The 19,513-nt window shown below is 43.2% G+C and overlaps 1 protein-coding gene across 3 annotated transcripts in view; it reads left to right on the top strand.

Annotated features, from left to right (window-relative positions):
- LOC122261816 (uncharacterized) overlaps positions 1–18,838 on the top strand; it is a 100,267-nt gene extending 81,429 nt beyond the window's left edge. For all 3 annotated transcript variants that reach the window (XM_086530362.1, XM_086530360.1, XM_086530363.1), the window contains exons 4-12: positions 12,203–12,327; positions 13,487–13,675; positions 14,269–14,387; positions 14,617–14,770; positions 15,049–15,213; positions 15,476–15,641; positions 15,778–15,924; positions 16,184–16,342; positions 16,532–18,838. In XM_086530362.1, the coding sequence (XP_086386488.1) occupies positions 12,203–12,327; positions 13,487–13,675; positions 14,269–14,387; positions 14,617–14,770; positions 15,049–15,213; positions 15,476–15,641; positions 15,778–15,924; positions 16,184–16,342; positions 16,532–16,695 (1,388 nt within the window). In that variant the 3' untranslated portion in view covers positions 16,696–18,838. The remainder of the gene's footprint in view (positions 1–12,202; positions 12,328–13,486; positions 13,676–14,268; positions 14,388–14,616; positions 14,771–15,048; positions 15,214–15,475; positions 15,642–15,777; positions 15,925–16,183; positions 16,343–16,531) is intronic.
- Positions 18,839–19,513: the final 675 nt, after the last annotated feature.

Here is a 19,513-nt window from a genome sequence, read left to right on the forward strand (position 1 = left end):
CTCTCTATTTTTAACATAGGCTGAATATGTGGAACACCGCACGCTTGGACACTCACTTACACACACACACACACACACACACACACACACACACACACACACACACACACACACACACACACACACACACACACACACACACACACACACTTGGACACACACACACACACACACTTGGACACACACACACACACACACACTTGGACACACACACACACACACACACTTGGACACACACACACACACACACACTTGGACACACACACACACACACACACACTTGGACACACACACACACACACACACACACACACACACACACACACACTTGGACACACACACACACACACACACACACTTGGACACACACACACACACACACACACACACACACACACACACACACACACACACACACACACACACACACACACACACACACACACACACACACACACACACACACACACACACACACACACACACACACGAACGAACGAACGAACGAACGAACGAACGAACGAACACTCGCAACACAAACAAAGAAAGAAACAAACAAAAGCATCTGTTTCTGCATACGCCGTGGTTATGCAGTCGGGCACGCGTACGCATTTCGGCGCGCGAGGTGAAAGCAATGTTCCCGTAACCCACTCCGCGACCGGAAACACATCTCAGTAGCGCCAGAGGATTACTAGTATGACAGGCAGGTAACGGACGGGAAACGGCATTAGGCTGGGAAGGGCTGCTGTCTGCCTGCCTGCCTGCCTGCCTGCGCGGGGCTGACCTGTTGGGTCGGTTTGTTTGGAGGAATTGCAGGATTGCAGGAGGTCCTCTTGATATTGATGATTAATTGGCTATTCATTGTTGTTTATGTCGGGATTGGGATTTTGATTTTATTGTTCATACATCCTTACCTGATTTTATTGTTCATATATCCTTAACTGATTATATGTTCATAGATTCTTACCAATGAAGGTAGCAATTGTGTGCACAGTATGGATTTTTTTCCCTCTTGCAGCCCAAGGGCAGGCGCTGAGGGCTGGGTCTGCCCCCTCCTTGTTGACGTCGGTTCGCGCAGCCGCCAAGCAATCAGGAAACTTTTTGCGCCTGGTCTGCTTGTAGGTTAGGAGTTCACTCGCGCTTGCCGCCGAGGTCGACTGTTGATCCTTCGGTGGGTCGAAGGTTCCTTCGGACCTTCCTGTAGACCTTTGCGGGATGGCGCCCATTCTCTCAGTCTGGGCTGGTCCCATACCCGAACCTCGCTGCCGTACATGGAGACCAAGCGATTTTGGCATTTCTGTTGGCATTGAGGTCATAATGGATAGGTGGTGTGTTGGGGTGCCTAGCCAAAGGCTCGCGAGGTAGGAAATGGATTCACATTCCGTAAACTGTGTCTGCCCTCTTAGCTGCGAGGATGATGGCCGAGTAAGTGGATCGCGGGGCCATCCAAAGGCTATAGGATGAAAGGCTCGTTAACCTTTAGTGCTTAATAGTGGTTGTTGAGTGTTGCCCTAAGAAGACCTGCGTGTTAATCCAACCCAGTTTTTGACATAAAGATGGCCGCAACACAGTCATCAACTCGTCCAGTTGCACCCACGAGACGAGCCGCGGACCTGTTTTTGTGTCGACTCGCTCGAGGAAGGGCGCCTCCCATTAGCTCTCTGGGAGGGGGGATGTTGTAAATCAAAATGGATTTTATCTCTCTGGATTTTTTTTTCTTTCACCCCCCCCCTCCCCCTTCCCCCTTCCCCCCTCCCCGATAAAGTTGTGTCACACCGTAAATAACTTTCTGACCTTCGGGCGGCCGAAGGAAAGTGAGGAACGGAGGGGCACCGAATCGAGGATTGTGTTCAAAGCAAAGGGTAATTAAGGTAAGGTACGCGCGGTATGTGATCGAGGGGGGGGGGGGCTGACAAATTTATGGCGACTATGGCGACACTTGATGATGGGGATGGCTGGGCGTTGGGCGGGCGTCGGGCGGGGTGTGTGGGAGGAGCGATGAAACCTTTAAGCATATCGTGTGCTTGTGTATCACCCGGCCGCACGAAGTCGCTGATCTCGTGTGAAGTAATTTCTCCCAACTTCAATTCCGAATCACATTCATCACGTTTTCTTGTGTGGCTGTGATAATTCAAACTAGCGTTGACGTGATGGAATAAAGATGTAAGGGAGGGGAAAAAAAAAAATCGGTGGGGATATCGGCCGCCCGTGAGCCGAGGCGATCACTCATTTCATGACCCCAGGACCCGTTTCTCTTCTAACCCAAAAGAAACATCTTGCGCGAGGCGATAGAAGGGGGAGGGAGGGAGGGACTGGCGCCCTTCTCACCCAACGAATACGTGCAGCGTCAGAGGCAGATGGGCTTTTTGCCCGAGATGGTAGAGGGCGGATCAGTTGCTAACTAGGCGTAAGGCATTTATGAGCCTCGTGCGCCGTCTCCTAGTTCACATCCCGTGGCCCACCAGTCTCGACCTTTTTCAGCTAAACGGCAACATTTCCACATAATTTGGAGGAATTATCCCGCGACCACCCACGAGGAGCCCGTCGGTTTGCCCTGCCGTTCTTCCCCTCCCCCTCTCTCTTCTCTCTCCCTCCCCTCTCCCTCCCCCGCCGTCTCCTCTCTCTCCCCTCTCCCTCCCCCGCCGTCTCCTCTCTCTCCCCTCTCCTTTCCCTCCCCCTTCCACTTTTTTGTTGACATCTCTCATTTTCTCGTATGCGCCTTCCTATCTCCTTCTTGCTGCCCGTATTCTTCCGTCTTTTTCTCCTCTTACACCTCTCCCGCCTCGTTCTTGCTCATATTCCTCCCTTCGTCCATCTCTCATACTTAAGCCAAGTAAGAAAGCATTGAATGTACTGCAACTCAAACGACCCTGCGTCTGGGAACCGTGATGATAATGATAATTGCAATACTACTACTAATATTAATGATAATGATAATGATAGCCATAATGATGATTATAATGATAACGAATAAATAAATAAATCCTACTTCCCAACCTAATTTAATTTGACCCATGATACCGAATCTTTTTTTTTCTATCACTAGCCTTTATCTCTCTTCCTTTGTTCTTTTTTTCCCCTCTCTACCCCCTGGATCTTTGGGCATTGGGGCACATTCCTCTCGCCACGCCTTCCGATTCTAGGACAGGGATTATTCCCCTCTCCCTCTTCACTCCCTTTCTCCTCTATCTTTGCTTGTTTTATTTGTTTTTCGGTCGTTCTTTCTTCCTTTTGTTTGTTTGCGATGTGGTACCTTGACCTAGTTCGTTTAGTGTGTCTTGGGCTTCCTTTGCAGTCTTGCGTCTGGTGATGGTATGTAGGTTAATCTCTTTCTCTTTCTTTCTCTCTCTCTCTCTCTCTCTCTCTCTCTCTCTCTCTCTCTCTCTCTCTCTCTCTCTCTCTCTCTCTCTCTCTCTCTCTCTCTCTCTCTCTCTCTCTCTCTCTCTCTCTTTGTTCTTGTTGATGATGCAGAAGTGGGTAGGTGTTTGTTTGTGGGGAATGCGCTTATTTGGAAATGCGCAGATATGTGTCCGTAAATCTTGTGTGTGTGTGTGTGTGTGTGTATGTGTGTTCTCTCTCTCGCTCGCTCGCTCGTGTCTGTGTGAACGTGTGTTTGTGTTTTCAGGAAGTAAGAGAATCCCTTCCCCGCGCGCAGTTGATGACGCAAGAGAGAGTTTCTGAATAGGTTCGGAAGAGAAAATATTTATTTATTGGCGTTCTTCTTCACGGAAATGCATCCCGGTGGTTGTTATGTCGCTAATTTGCGCGTGTTAAAATAAGCGAAACTTTAGGCAAGTCCCGGGAAATGAGGATCTTGCATGCGTTGCTGATGTTGCGCCGACATTGAGGCGATGATAATTTTGATTTCGGCCGGACGGTCTTCCCTCTTGGTATTGACGGAATCTTGGCGTTGGTCCCATGAAGGAGGGAGGGTAATCAGTCGAAAAGTAAAGAATGATTCGTTCTCTCTTTCTCTCTCTCTCTCTCTCTCTCTCTCTCTCTCTCTCTCTCTCTCTCTCTCTCTCTCTCTCTCTCTCTCTCTCTCTCTCTCTCTCTCTCTCTCTCTCTCTCTCTCTCTCTCTCTCTCTCTCTCTCTCTCTCTCTCTTTCTTTCTTTCTCTCTCTCTTTCTCTGCCCCTCTTCTACTCCACTATCCCACCCCTCTCCTCTCTCATACACAGAGCTCATAGTGGCACAGCAGGAATTTTTTTGTCTCTCTCATGTCCATTGCCTTCATAAAGAATATCGTCGCTGTCGTAATTCGAGATACTGGAGAGAGAGAGAGAGAGAGAGAGAGAGAGAGAGAGAGAGAGAGAGAGAGAGAGAGAGAGAGAGAGAGAGAGAGAGGGGGGGGGGAGAGAGAGAGAGAGAGAGAGACTGAGACTATGAAAAGGATAGATAAGCGATGATAAGAGAAGTATGGGAAAGGGGGACGGGTTGCGTGCGGGCCCTGAATGACAGCGTAATAGCCCCCTCCGGGACACTCCGCCGCGTCGAGGAGTAATGTTCTTGATTGGCCGTATTGAGTGCGCGATGGAATTTCACTAAGAGTTGCCCTTGGTCTCTATGCACACTTCTAGCGTCTGACTGTGCGTCTATGTGGCTATGGATGTTGTATGTGCTGTATGCAACCGATTTATGTTTTTTTTTTAATGTGACCCTATGTCATGGCAGTTCTTGGTATTGTTTGCAACCGTGCTTTGACACTGGCTTCCGTGAGAGAGCGCGAGGTGTATATACACTCATGCCGCTCGCGTTATTGGCGATGCGAATGCTTTAGGGGGCGATGTGGGTCGTCGGTCACGTGGCCGTCTTGCAGAGACCCCCTAGAGACCTTGCAGAGGAAATTCATGTCCATAATGGGAGTAACTGTAGCATTTACGTACGATTAGGTCAGTTAATCGATCGTATACTATAGTCGCGGAAAGGACGAGCTTTTCATTCATATTTTCATACGATCTGTGAATGGGTTTGGGTATTCCTTATCGATGAATATATCCGTTAGTTAATTGTGGGTATGTGGTCCGTAGAATTATGCGAGGTCAACGAAAACCGCCCACAACCGAATTGGTTTCTGTAACAGGCCTGGAGTGAAAACAACCGATAATATTTCATCATGTGGATAACAGAAACATCAATCCTTATGTGCATTTATAAATCTAATAGTTTGGTATATGGTATACTCCATATAGTAATGACAAAGTAGGTTTTCCCAATTATTTGGAGCCGAGGTATTTGTTTTGTTTTGCGGAAGCTCATCGGGCAATAGTGACCGACCGAGACGAAACAAGTGTTTGCATGAAGCTGCGTCAAGATGTGACGTGGGCAGTGACGTAGGTGGCGCGTGACGCATCGCGATTTTTATGCCCGGTGATGTTGGCCGAAACGAGGGAAAGGGGTGGCTGAGGGCAGCCCCCACGCCCTCGCAAGTTCCGGGCTGTACCTACCTTATTTGTCGTCTTTATGAAGTTTAATGGTGATGGGTAGTGACGGTAAGGGGAGAGAGAAGGGGATCGCGAGTGGGGTGAGGTGAGGGGAAGTGAGGGGAGGGAGGCACGCAGGCGTCGGGGCGAGGAGAGGAGGAGGGAAGGCAAGGCAAGGCAAGGCAAGGCAAGGCAAGGCGGAAGAAACACGGGTCAGTGCGCAGGAGAACAGGGTGTGGAGGGTGCGTAGAGTGTCCGCTAGGGCGAGGCGTTCTGAGGGGACGGGATGTGACGGAGTTCGGAACCGGCACGCGGGCCGGGAGGACGAGGGGAGGCCACAGCAGAAGTGGCGGTGGCACACAGACAGACGTCCCGGGGCGTGAGAAGCCGGCCGGAGGAAGTGTGCGCTTGACGTAATATATTATTTTCGAGATGTGAACTGCGGCCAGGTGTTGCCACGCGTGGATACATGCTGCTTGCACGCTAATGACGCAGCCAGTGTGTGAGTGCAAGTGGGTTGTGGTCAAGAAAAAAAATATTGGAGCATTTTGTCTTGAATGTTTAGAATATTTTAAAGAAACATAAACGGACAAATAGAGACTTGAACCACCTAGGACGTGTAAGAAACATCCCGAGAAGATTGAGAGAGAGGACTGTACGAGTACGTGCTCGTTCCCTTGCTCGAGACGGGCCCAAGGCATGCCCGTGCCAGGCCTGTGAGCGTCTCAACCCGCCTGTATTTTGGGCACTAGCCGCCCTAGTATCGGTAGCTGATAATGCTTTTAATGTTGAAAAATATTGCCTATACAGTGGCATTATCCACTTACGTTAAAAACGAGTTTTGACATGATACCCACTGGTCATGAATAAGGAAAAGAGCTAAATTTTCTCCGTCATGTTGCATTTCCGTTAGCCACATCCCCGACGTAACCTGGACATTGTACTTACTAGAATAGCCCTTGGCATTTAATTCGCATTTCTATCCTTAGCTATTGCCGTCAGACTACCGGAAACGGAAACCCACTATGAGATGGTCGGCATTAAATAAGTGACAGAGTGAAGGGATGTCAGTGTTTGTATCCGATGTAGTGGCCAGGTCTTCCGCTGGACAAAGGGCAAAGGGGGATAGAAGCTTGTGTTGGCGAACTGCCTCTCCCCCTCCTTCTTCTTCTTCTTCTTCTTCTTCTTCTTCTTCTTCTCTTTCTTCTTCTTCTTCTTCTTCTTCTTCTTCTTCTTCTTCTTCTTCTTCTTCTTCTTCTTCTTCTTCTTCTTCTTCTTCTTCTTCTTCTTCTTCTTCTTCTTCTTCTTCTTCTCCTCCTCCTCCTCCTCCTCCTCCTCCTCCTCCTCCTCCTCCTCTTCCTTCTCCTCCTCCTCCTCTTCCTTCTCCTCCTCTTCCTTCTCCTCCTCTTCCTTCTCCTCCTCCTCTTCTTCCTCCTCCTCCTCCTCCTCCTCCTCCTCATCCCTCCTCATCCCCCCTATGCAGGCTCCTTCCTATGAAATAGTTCCAAAAGCCTCATATACCCTTGAAATGTGAAAATGGAATCCTGCCGAGATTATATTGTGAGTTTTGCGTGACTTCTGGCGCTGATTCGTGTTAGCCCGTCTTGATCTGCGATTTTATCTCCCTTTTAAGACATTGAACAAGATGCACAGCTTTTGTTGGAAGGCTTATTGATGCATGAAGATTAACTTGTCAGATACGGTCTGTTGAAGCAAAGTAACACCAAAGTTAATTCTGTTAAGATTCACAAATTCATGCTCGGTGTTTTCATTTGATAAAGACATTTTTAGTTTTTAGATTTATTGCCACTTGGAGATCCATCCTGTGTATCGAAATCTTGATTTATTCAAGGGGGAAAGTGTTGCAACGGGAACGTATTAGAAAATGTAAAGTGAGCACATGTGGTTAATCTTGAAACAAGTGATTTGTTGCACTTTCCTGCCAAACGTTGCGAAAGGGTGACGCGTGCGGCCGAAGTGTCGAGAGTTTTTTTCACATTTTTTACTCACTCACTCAAAGGACGTTGTTCGGAAGGAGTGGAGAACTCACGAAGGCATACTTGGTCATTGCAGTGAAAAAAGGACCATATCCACGAAAGAAGTGTGCTTTGAGCTGCGAATTTTGACCCGGAAGGTCTTGACAGGGCTGACAGCGACATGGCATAAGTCGAAATGGCATTGTGTACGCCGCAATTAACACGTGGTTTGAATGTTGGACGCTCTAATTGTGAGAAGTGAGGGAAGCCGAAACCGTCCAGGCTCTATGTAGTCCGTAGAAGTGAGCATTTAGGTGGAACCATATCCCTTTTCCTGGACGAGCGGCGAGAGAAACGGCATGACTCGGCTTGTAGAATATATGGCCCGTACTTGACGGATTCAAAGTGAGCATTTAGGTGGAACCATATCCCTTTTCCTGGACGAGTGGCGAGAGAAACGGCTTGACTCGGTTTGTAGAATATATGGCCCGTACGTGACGGATTCAAAGTGAGCATTTAGGTGGAACCATATCCCTTTTCCTGGACGAGTGGCGAGAGAAACGGCATGACTCGGCTTGTAGAATATATGGCCCGTACGTGACGGATTCAAAGTGAGCATTTAGGTGGAACCATATCCCTTTTCCTGGACGAGTGGCGAGAGAAACGGCATGACTCGGCTTGTAGAATATATGGCCCGTACGTGACGGATTCGCCCAGGTGGTATGAGTCGCGGCAGGAGGAGAATTCGGGGAGTGGGTAAGGGGCGGTATGGGGGGGTTTCCTCGTACCGTACCACCACCACCAACACTACCACCATCACGGCAACGAGCACCACGAAGGACGCCACCGATTGTTATGCTTGGAGGAACACAGGCAGGGATGCTGGTAAGGGGGACTTGTTCGGGTGCTTTGGCGTTACAAGACACAAGGGAAACGTATTTTTATTTAATTTCGTTCGGCAATGGTGGCATCGAAATCCGTCTTCCTGATCTCAGACACGTTCAAGAACCCATTAGCAGCAGCGTCTTTTTTGTTTTTCTTCTTCTTCTTCTTCTTCTTCTTCTTCTTCTTCATCATCGGAGCGCGAGGACCGATTGGTGGCTTTTGGGTTGAGCTTCTGTCTTCATTATCTGATGCTTTTGGCCAGACTCGCGCTAATGGGTATGCGATGTACGAGCCGGGAACGTGTGTGATTTGTTCGTTCGGATGATGTTGTTTTTTTGTGTGTGTGTGAGTGTGAGTGTGATATAAGTGAATGACACGCTTTTGAGTCTCGTACTTTTGTTTGGGGGAATAAAATGCTTTTACTGTTGTGTCGGCCTTTTTTTCTCTCTCTCTTTCTTTCTTTCATTCTTTTTGGTCTTACGTTGGTGACTACTTGTTAAAAGATAATGCCAGCGCCTATGGCCGTGACAGCATAACCGTGCACTTCTAGACAATGTGATGAAACGGGAGAAAAGGGAATTACCTTCATTTCTCGAAGAATCAGCAGATCAGCCTTTGAGTTTCGTGAAGTCACTGTCGTTAATGCGGAATGGCGGCTGCTGTAGCTTTCGCGGGACTATTTCGGGATCGCGCTCTCTCATTTTTAAGACGAACGCATCCTCCTGTTGCCCCTCGCACGCCCCGGAGCGATGGTTGGTGCAAGTCATGCAGTGGGCATAGAGGGAGGGGGAAGGGGGCGGCGGGGGTCTGTGCACGGCGTCCAGCGCTGGATGCCCGTGCCCGTAGCTAGCTCTCATAACTCAGCAAAGGTCAGGGGTTGAGCTAAGTTCTTGGGTATAGACAGGTAGTGCTGCATCCTTTCTGAAAGAAGCTGGTTTGGCCGGTCTTCTGAGGTCCTTGGCGTGTGACCTCTTCCGAGAACGAGGGGCGCGATTATAACTATGTAACCTTTTAGCAGAAGGAACTCTCTTGTGTGCTATTTTGGTCCAGAAAGAAAATAGCCTTTTTTTTGTCGTCGCCGCTGGTCCGACGTCTCCGCCTACGTCTCGAGAACGTCACCTCTGAGACGCTGGCGGGCTCTCGCTCGTGTCATAAACGCCCGCCTTCCTTTATCGCTCTCTTAGGACTAATGACGTTTGTGGTTAGGGGAAAGGGGGCTAAGCACTACTGGGACAATTTTAAGTGTCGTCTCGCTCATACACCACGTTAACATTCCCCTCCTCCCCCCCTCCTTATATTACATCCCCCCTCCCACCTCTTATTAGTCTTCTTTGCTTATCAGTTTCGTCCAGAAGTGATCTCGTCTGTCTGTCATGTCTCTCTCGTTTCCCTTTTGCATTCTCTTCACCCCCGTGTCTTGCACCCCTATCCTCTCCATTTAAACAAAAAGAGGTTTAACACAAAGACGAAGAATGACTTGATATGCCTCTATCATTGCCTCGCGTGTTAGTGTGTCCATCCTCTCTCTCTCTCTCTCTCTCTCTCTCTCTCTCTCTCTCTCTCTCTCTCTCTCTCTCTCTCTCTCTCTCTCTCTCTCTCTCTCTCTCTCTCTCTCTCTCTTCCTCTCTCTCTCTCTCTTCCTCTCTCTCTCTCTCTTCCTCTCTCTCTCTCTCTCTCTCTCTCTCTCTCTCTCTCTCTCTCTCTCTCTCTCTCTCTCTCTCTCCTCTCTCTCTCTCTCTCTCTCTCTCCTCTCTCTCTCCTCTCTCTCTCTCTCTCTCTCTCTCTCTCTCTCTCTCTCTCTCTCTCTCTCTCTCTCTCTCTCTCTTTCCTCTCTCCCTCCCTCTCTCCCTCCCTCCCTCTCTCTCTCCCTCTCTCTCTCCCTCTCTCCCTCCCTTCAGGATAAAGCGCGCCATCTCAACAGCCATCAAAAAATGAGACACAGAACATCCCTTTTCTTAATCACCAACGACGTCGTGGTATGCCATGTTCTCTCTCTGCTGTCATCCAAATGTCATCCACTTCGGCGGCTTAGTTCGAGGGTCCGCGTGGCATTCATAATGGTGTTTGACCTCAAAATTCGTGGTGGTTTAGATGCCATTTCGTCTCGCCGTGTTTTTTTCGTTTTTCTTTTTTTCTTGTTTTCTTTTTTATATGTTCGGAATAGTTTTGTTATCTTCACTATCATCATCATCATCATCGTAGTCGATTTTGCTAATGGCGTGGTATGCTAATCAGGTTGGAGCAAAAAGAGTTGTTTTTTGAAACGTTACGTATTCAATTTTTTTTTAATTCTCTCTCTCTCTCTCTCTCTCTCTCTCTCTCTCTCTCTCTCTCTCTCTCTCTCTCTCTCTCTCTCTCTCTCTCTCTCTCTCTCTCTCTCTCTCTCTTGCCTGTCTGTATCCACAAAACGGGTTTAGGGTAAAGCAAGGTCGTGTTGTTTGTTTTACTCGTCAGCTGTAGATCATGGAGATCCCGCACACTGACCCGCTTTTTACGGCCAGTTTACATCGTTGGTGCAGTGTGTTGACTGAGGTTATGAGGGGCAAACACTGGCAAATTGAAGGTAAACCGAGAGCCGGAGGTGTGTGACATTTTGTATGGGGAAGCGTAGAACCCGTGTTAATATCCCTCATAGATTTGTTTCGATGTGATCTTTAGATATATATATATATATATATATATATATATATATATATATATAATATCGCGTTGATTTAGTGCGGAACTTTCTTTTGGGTAAGTTAATTCATTTATTATGGAGCTTCGTATTGGGGAAATGAGTCGACTCGGGACGAACCACGAGACGCGAGGCGCACAAAGCGAGTCATATCCTCGATCGAAGTCCCTCTACCACAAGAAAGGGCGGCGGGAGAGAAGGCGTGGGAACTCTGCCATCTGGGGATCCCTGCCCTCGGGACGGGACCACCTGCCTATATCGCGTCGCGTCGCCGGTACTAACGACTTTGGTTGCCGACACACCTTTCGTGACTTGGCCAGATGGTAGTTTTATAGTTCGCGGAATCTTAGCTTATTATAGTCCGCGGAATCTTTGCTTATTATAGTCCGCGGAATCTTTGCTTTTGCGATGGTGCCCCGATAGCTTGGAAGGTATGGAATGTACCACGGAGATTGCGGGCTAAAATATCGAAAAGCGATTAAACGAAACCTTGTGCTAACATCACGTCGATAATGACTCTTGCTATTTCTAGGAAGTCCACTCCCTGAAATCTTCCATATAGCATTTTGTAGGCCCACTATGCCTATCTTGAAAAAAATGTTAACTCATATATGCTATTAGCCTTTTCAATAATCCTGTAACGATCACGGTATTTGGTGTCATAAGCAAAGTTCACTCCTCATCGCTATCCGATCAGCTGATCAATTCAATTGTCTCTTGATCGTATCCAGTAGTTGCTGAGTAATGCCGAGTCGATTTGGTTTATATTCAGTTGAGTATTTTGATGGACCAACTAAAGAAAAACAGGATAGTCAGCCATCTTTTTATATTTATTATTTTTATTATTATTGTCAGCAGGTTTGCATAAAAGCTACTGACAGATTCTGATTAAGATTTATGGATGTTATTCATAACCTATTGAAGCAGCTGGTCTTTTTTTTTATTATTATTATTATTTTTTTTTTTTTTTAGCTTGATTTTTGACAAGGCTCTGCACTGTGTGTTCTTTCTAGTCATTATTATTGTAGTTATTATTATTATATCATTGCCAGTAATGGTGTTTTAATGATCTTTTTATTTTATTTTATTTATTTTTTATCCAGTTTTACTATTTACTTAAATAAAGTATTATTGTTATTCAAGTTATGAAGCACAATTTACATTGGCATTAAGAAGTACATTGCCTATGAGAAAAAAAAAATAATGGGATACCTTTTTGACCATAAATTTCTCCTTTTACAGAGCTGTGTCCTGATTGCGCAGCCTACTACAGCAACCGATCAGCATGTTACATGATGCTGGGCAAATACAATGAGGCTCTCAACGATGCCAGAGAAGCCGTGCGATTAGACAAAAATTTTGTCAAGGTGAGGATATTTTCTTCTTTTTTTACTGGTATAAAATTTTGTAAATGATATATAGATGTTGATTTATGAGGATTCATCTATTGTTGATTTTGATTTTTTTTCTTTCTTTCTCCCTTCTGATTCATTGGCTCAGTGTCAAAAATGTATGTTGTTTAACCCACTGCGTACGGGTGTCATGATATACATGACGTAGGAGCTTTGGCCTGAGGACGGGCGTCCTGACGTACATGACGTTCGGGGATTTTGGATCACTGTGCTGTTTTATTTTGCTATGAAAAAGGAATGAGTGATGATGGCTACTGCAGTCATAATTACTATAATTACCGTAATACCGTGCTAGCTTAACGTCCAAAACCTAGATGGCACCACTTTTTCCTAGCACCAGCAGGAGAGAGAGCCTTGAATGGCACCCATCCACTGTCTCTAGCAAGCACTATCTTTATAGAGCGATGACACACACTAAGTTGACGAACTCTTGCTCAAAAGTACCGCCGATGAAGGATGTGCAGTCAGAACGGGAAGAGGAAGGTGACTCAATCCATACCCAGTGTCTAAAATGTACTCCTGTGCCAATATGGATGCTTTTCACTGTGGCACTCACAGTCACAAGCACAGGATTCATTCCTCTTCCCTACCTCTTCTTGTTATCTTTATTGTAGGTGGTTATATGTTTCGTATTCGTTCATGACAGCACAAAAATACGAAAAAAATATAGTTGCCTTTTGTCCTCCCATAAAACAGCAATTCTTCTATCACACTAAGTATAAAGAAAATAATGAGCTAATATGGATAATATACTACAATTTTAGTCTACTGCAGCACTGGTAGAGCCTGTCATATGGCACATATAAGTCTCTAGACTCAATAAAACACACAAAAAAACAAAACACAAAAAACGCTCTAGTTTTTCAATGAATGACTGAAAGAGAGTGGGAATATTCAAATTATAATGCTTCAAGCAGTCTCTCTTTAAAATAAAACTTATCCTGGAGGCTGGGCGAGCAAATTTATCCCCATCTGCAATGGGTTAACAAATATCAAATTGAGGCCAAGAGGGAAGATCATGTGTTGTTTATAATGTAATTAATACTCCACTTTCCAATAATAAACGAGAATTTTATTTTTAAAATATAATTAAGAAGTCCCTTTCCATCCACAGGGGTACATTCGTGTTGCAAAATGCAACATTGCCCTTGGGGATGCTAATGCAGCCCTGTCAGTGCTGCGTCAGGCAGGAGAGCTCGAGCCCAACAACAAAGCAATCCGTGACGAAACTAACAATGCTCAGGCCCTTATCCGCTGCAATGATGAAATTGAAAAGGCAACCACAAAGGGCGACTACAGGACGGTGAGTATCATCTGGAATACTCGGAATATTTTGTCATGGTCACACAAGAAGTATAAGTAGTCACGAAAGTTAGGATAGCTATAAGAATATATAAAGTGAACTTCACCCATTGTTGCTGGGAGTGCATACATACATGCACTTTTTTTTACTTTTCAATTATGATGGTAATGATAACACCATTAATAGATTTTCATTCACAAAACATAAAGGGAACGAGTAAGTGAGGTCAGATAGACCCAGTTAGTGACATCTTTGTACGTAAAAGTAAAAAAGGCAAAAATAAATCAGTTCCATAGTGGACATGGACAGTCCATGCTCCCAGCATCGTTGGGTTCAAAGAGTAAACACTACTTTCTTTAGTGAAGCTTAGAAAGAACCTTTCTTGTCATTTATATTACACTTCAGCCTTCACTCTAATAGATTTTCCTCTTTATCATTCCATATTGTCACAGAATATTTTTTTCCTTTTCCTTTTTACAATCTTTGGCAAGAGTTTGCGAAACATTAATAAATGGATGAACATATGAAGTTTCTGAATCTTCATATGATGTGTGCTGGCTGCAGGAAAACCAAAATAACGTTCCAATTCACAGGCCATTTTCCACTTGGACCGAGCGCTGGATCTAGCTGTCGGGTGTCGCAGCCTAAAGATAACAAAAGGAGAATATCTGGTGTTCCTTCAAAGATATGCCGATGCTCAGGAGATAGTCAAGTGAGTATATTTATACTCTCTTTTTTTTTTTTTTTTTATGAATAGTAATTGTGGTTATGTTTCTTAGTCTTATTTAGATATTTTGATGTATTACTTACAGATACATATTTACTTTAGTTTAGTTTGTGGTTAACTTTCCCTTATGTCAGTGTTGAAAACGGATAATAGGTCCCTTTCATGCAAGCACCCAACTGTCGGAAATTTGATATTTACCTTTTTCTTTTTGCAGTGAGATTCTCCAGTACGAGAGTGGTAATGCTGATGCCATCTACGTTAGAGGAATGTGTCTTTATTACCAGGACAATGCAGAGGCAGCTTTCAATCACTTCCAGCACGTTCTGCGGTTAGCGCCTGACCATCAAAAAGCTCGAGAAATTTACAAGGTTAGAGCTTAGTTCTCCAGTTTGAGTCTCATTATTGCAAAGGTAGTTCAATATTGGCGGTAACTCAAAAGGAAATGCAGTTGGTGTTTCTTTCATTACTTTTTCATTGTTTTAGGAAGGAGGATCTTTTAAAGGGCCTTATGTTGTTGTTTTTTTGTATTTCTGTCAAATCTGTGAATAGTATTTATCAATCAGTCAGCAAGTGACTAAATTGGGAAATACTCATATTCAGAGAAAGTTATCTTGCAGCCATTGACATGGTTTGATTTCCTTTTCAGAAAGCAAAACAACTCAAATTGAAAAAGGAAGAAGGCAACGAGGCTTTCAAGAGAGGAAATTTCCAGGAAGCTTTCACTCTTTACACAGAAGCCCTTGCCATTGACCCCATCAACAAACACACTAATGCCAAGCTGTACTTCAACCGTGCCACAGTGGGATCTAAGGTAGAGTCATCTGTTTCTTTATACATGTTAAAATTCATGCATACAACTATGTGTGCTTTTCTGTACAGAGATTATGCTTATATCAGTATTTCTCTTCAGTTTGGCTCATCTCTTGTTTCTTAACCTGTAATTTTTCTTTCCTCCCCATCCTCTGCCACAATTAGAAACTTTTCTCTAAGTATGTGTATTCAGCTCTTCAAGTCAGATTATTCTCTTTGAATAAAAATACCGTTCAAACTAATGAATGCTTTCCCTCTCACAGCTGAACAAACTCGAAGAAGCCATCGAGGATTGCACAGCAGCAATAAACCTAGATGAAGGTTACATAAAAGCCTACCTCCGACGTGCCAAGTGTTACCAGTCATTAGAGAAACACGACGAAGCTGTCAGGGATTATGAAAAAGTTGCAAAATTAGATCGTAGCCAAGGTAAGTCAGTCAGTCGCCTGGAGTGTAGTGGTTCGCTCACATCCATGTGTGCACACAGATACATATGATACAAAATAGAGGGAGATTGTGTAATATATGCAAGCTTAGCGTTAAGAAAAATATTTTTCCTTTGCAGAACATAAACGGTTACTACATGAAGCCAAGATTCAGTTGAAGAGGTCAAAGAGGAAAGACTACTACAAGATTCTTGGAGTCAACAAGAATGCCTCAGATGACGAGATTAAAAAGTCATACCGAAAAATGGCATTGGTACATCATCCAGGTAAGTTCATATACTGCATTGTTTACTTGTAATTGATTTTTAAAAGTTGGAATTTGATGATAAGGGGAATCTTGTTGTTTCATACTTCATTTATATATATATATATATATATATATATATATATATATATATATATATATATATATATATATATATATATACTTACATATACATATTATATATATATATATATATATATATATATATACTTTTTTTTTTTTTCAATGTTGGGATTAAATTATACCAAATGAATCCTCAGATCGCCATGCTAATGCAACTGAGAAGGACAAGAGAGAACATGAAATCAAGTTCAAGGAGATTGGTGAAGCTTACTCTGTGTTAACTGATGCAAAGAAGCGAGCCCTGTACGACCGTGGACATGACGTCAATGACCCTGACGGTGGCTTTGGACACGATGGTAGGTGTCGAAGCTGTCTGTGATTTAAAGTTGCTTGTGTGATAAGTGTTTTTTCTTTTTTTAGGGAATGGTAGATGTGCTTGTTTCAATACACATTTTATTTTTTTTAAGGTGGAAATGTTTTGGTAGTAGTAAGGGAAGTCTGATTATGATCTGATAATAATCCAATCTTTTTTATCATTCTTCCAGCTGACATCGATCCAAACCAGATTTTCCAAGCCTTTTTCGGAGGTGGTCATGGAGGCTTCAGCTTCGGCGGCCAACACGCAGGCTTCCAGCAAGGAGGTGGCTTCCCAGGAGGTGGCTTCAACAACAGCGGTTTCCCTGGAGGTTTCCACTTTCAGTTTGGCTAAACTGCAAGGCCAAGCACCAGAGACAGGAGGGGAAGCAGGTGGCATAGTGATTATCAAGGGCAACTTTCATAAAAAGCAAAGATGCTCTGATTTTATGTATAGGAGAGGTTGATTTATATTTCCCCTCCTGTTCTTTCTGTTACGTGGTAATCTTCCAGTAAAATTGATTAAGGAACGCTTAGAAATGAGTAAATAGAACTAGAATGACATTTCTGTTCTATGTTTATTTATTTTTGTTTTATATTCATTGCTATTATTATTATTATTTTATCTCATTATTATTGTTTCGGAAAAGGAGAGTTTAGTAACTGTGGATATTTTTTAAAAGATTCTGAATAAAATTATCTTTTCACTAGTACCAGCAGTAAAGAGGTTTCGTTTTGCATGTTTTTTAACAGTACGCTCACATAGATTAAAAACATGCATGGTGAAACGTCTTTCATTCTTATTTTGTGGAGGCCAGAGTTTGAAAAGGTATGACATATTCATGACTGACACACTCGAGTCATACAGATACTCATAACCAATTGTATTTATTTTTGTTGTCCATCTCCATTTGTAAGAAAACTCAGCCATTCATTTGCCTCTTTATGTACTTAGAGGCAGTGGTCCCGTTTGTCTCTGATATTGCTGATGACACTGGCTGTTTGTCAAAATAGTATGTGTATATTTTTTAGCATATTTAATGGTTCCATATTGAAAGTTTTTGTATTTTGTTAACTTCGCCATTGCTATCAGCCATCGGAGGTACAGTCCCAGAAACTTGGAAGTGTGACCAACTTACACAGAGTTGAAACTGTGTAAGTAAACAAGTGTATAAAAGCCACAGTGTGATGGTATGAGCATAATCAAGCCTCAAGTTAACTCGTCCTTGATTTCAGTGCTGATTGCAATGCACATCAGTCGGCTCTAAAGTGCAAGTTGATGGGTAACAACACCACTACTACCATCACCACCTGTGGTACAAGAGTGTCCTCCTTTTATACTGTGTTGTGCATTCCTGTGTCAGATTTGTATCTCATGTTTTATAGAAAGATTTTTGAAGTAAGATTTGTCTGGATTTATGTATCATCTTTGTGTGTGTATATATAATTTTGTGCTTGTATCTTTTAGGTCACTTCAAGATAAAGGCTGAAATTTTTTCAATAAGGGTTTATTATACATGAATGGGGCAAATGTGTTTTATATTTTCGGTATCAAGTAAATTGTGTGTGGATGACACCCCTCTTTCTGGTCACTCAGAAAATTCTAAGACAACTGTAAATCTGCATTGTTACATCAATGTCAAAATATTGAGGATTTTGTGTTTGTCCGGCCTGCTGCTAAACGGAATACTGTCATAACCAGACAAACCATGTGTGCACCCCACAAAACCTACCCCTCAAATAGTAAAGTAGGCAAGAAGACAGAACACTATAGACTGGTTTCTACTGTGTGCTTCATACCCTTTTTTTATGGCAAAACCAACTTATTAAGAATTTAGACTATTGTTTCTGCTTCATTGGCCATGTTCATAGCCTTAAATTTTGCAGCTTGGTTCAGCCACATTGCCCGCAAAGGGATTTGTGGCCGACAAAAGGATCAACCCGTGACAGGTTCCAAACTATAGTTTACACTAGATTCACTCTCTTTTCACTCTATTTATTAACTTTTGTTGTGTTATGATGCTAAATATTCCTGAATATTTACTGAAGAAAAAATCCCCGATGTGAGAGTATTGGTGCACCTGAAAAAAAAACTTGTTCATTTGTAGAAGTAGAATTTTTTGTATTTAGAACCAAAAGCTGGTAGATAAGTGAATTTGTTTTCCTGTGTTAGATAAACTTATGCCCCTCTGTTACCTAAACATGATTTCACTTTGTAAAATGTATTTTATTACTTGATAAATGGAAGAATAAAAAGAGAATATTTATGGTTTCAGCTGTCTTTTTATTTTGTGAAGAAAGGTTAATATTTTATAGCAATGTATCAAGAAAATATGGACTAGAGAAATTGGGGTTGTGGAAGTCTTTTATTAGTTTTCTTTACTTCTCATTGTCATGACATGAGATATTGTAAAACTGAATCTTGTCACTTTCTGTATATCTTTGAAAGGAGAACTCTTGTATGTATTACAGTACATTCAAATAAATATTACAGTTAACACAGCATTTTTCTTGGGTCCCATTTGTTATTTCAGATAATGTATGGAACTACATGAACATTCATATAAATCAGATAATAATGTTAGAATTGTACAACACATCAAAGATAATATGACAAAGTTACAAATTGGAGAAATGGGTGGGGACACTTAATTCATCCACACGAAGACTTTCTTTTGCATTAATGTCTATAGTCATGCACATGATTGATGAAAAGGTATCAAAATCATCAAGTTACAAGAGTAACAATGTGATTTTTTTTGCCAACCCGTAAGGAGTGGCTGAATTTCATTTTTTTATTGCTTCTATGGCCTGAGAGGGAGAAGGAAAGGGAAAAATTCCACTTCACTACTGTCATGGTCTGTATAAGAAAATAAATGAAAAAGAGAGATAAAGGAAGAAAGAAAGATAAAAGAAAGAGAGAGATAGAGAAAGAAAAAGAAGGAAAGAAAGATAGAGTGAAAAAAAAATCAATCTCTCCACTTCTGTTATGGTCTGAGAGAGAATGAATAAGGGAAAGAGAGAGGAAGAAAGAAAGAAAGAAAGAGAGAGATAGATTTATTACAGTGTATATATGCGTGTATATATATAAGACAATAGGATGCAAGACTCTATATGAGAAGGGAAACTGATAAAAATAGATAACCTGATGCAGTTGAAACAGTTCAAATTAT

The sequence above is a fragment of the Penaeus japonicus genome, unplaced genomic scaffold, assembly GCF_977035675.1.
Source record: "Penaeus japonicus unplaced genomic scaffold, GWHDUDI00000001_assembly GWHDUDI00000033, whole genome shotgun sequence".
Taxonomy (NCBI): domain Eukaryota; kingdom Metazoa; phylum Arthropoda; class Malacostraca; order Decapoda; family Penaeidae; genus Penaeus; species Penaeus japonicus.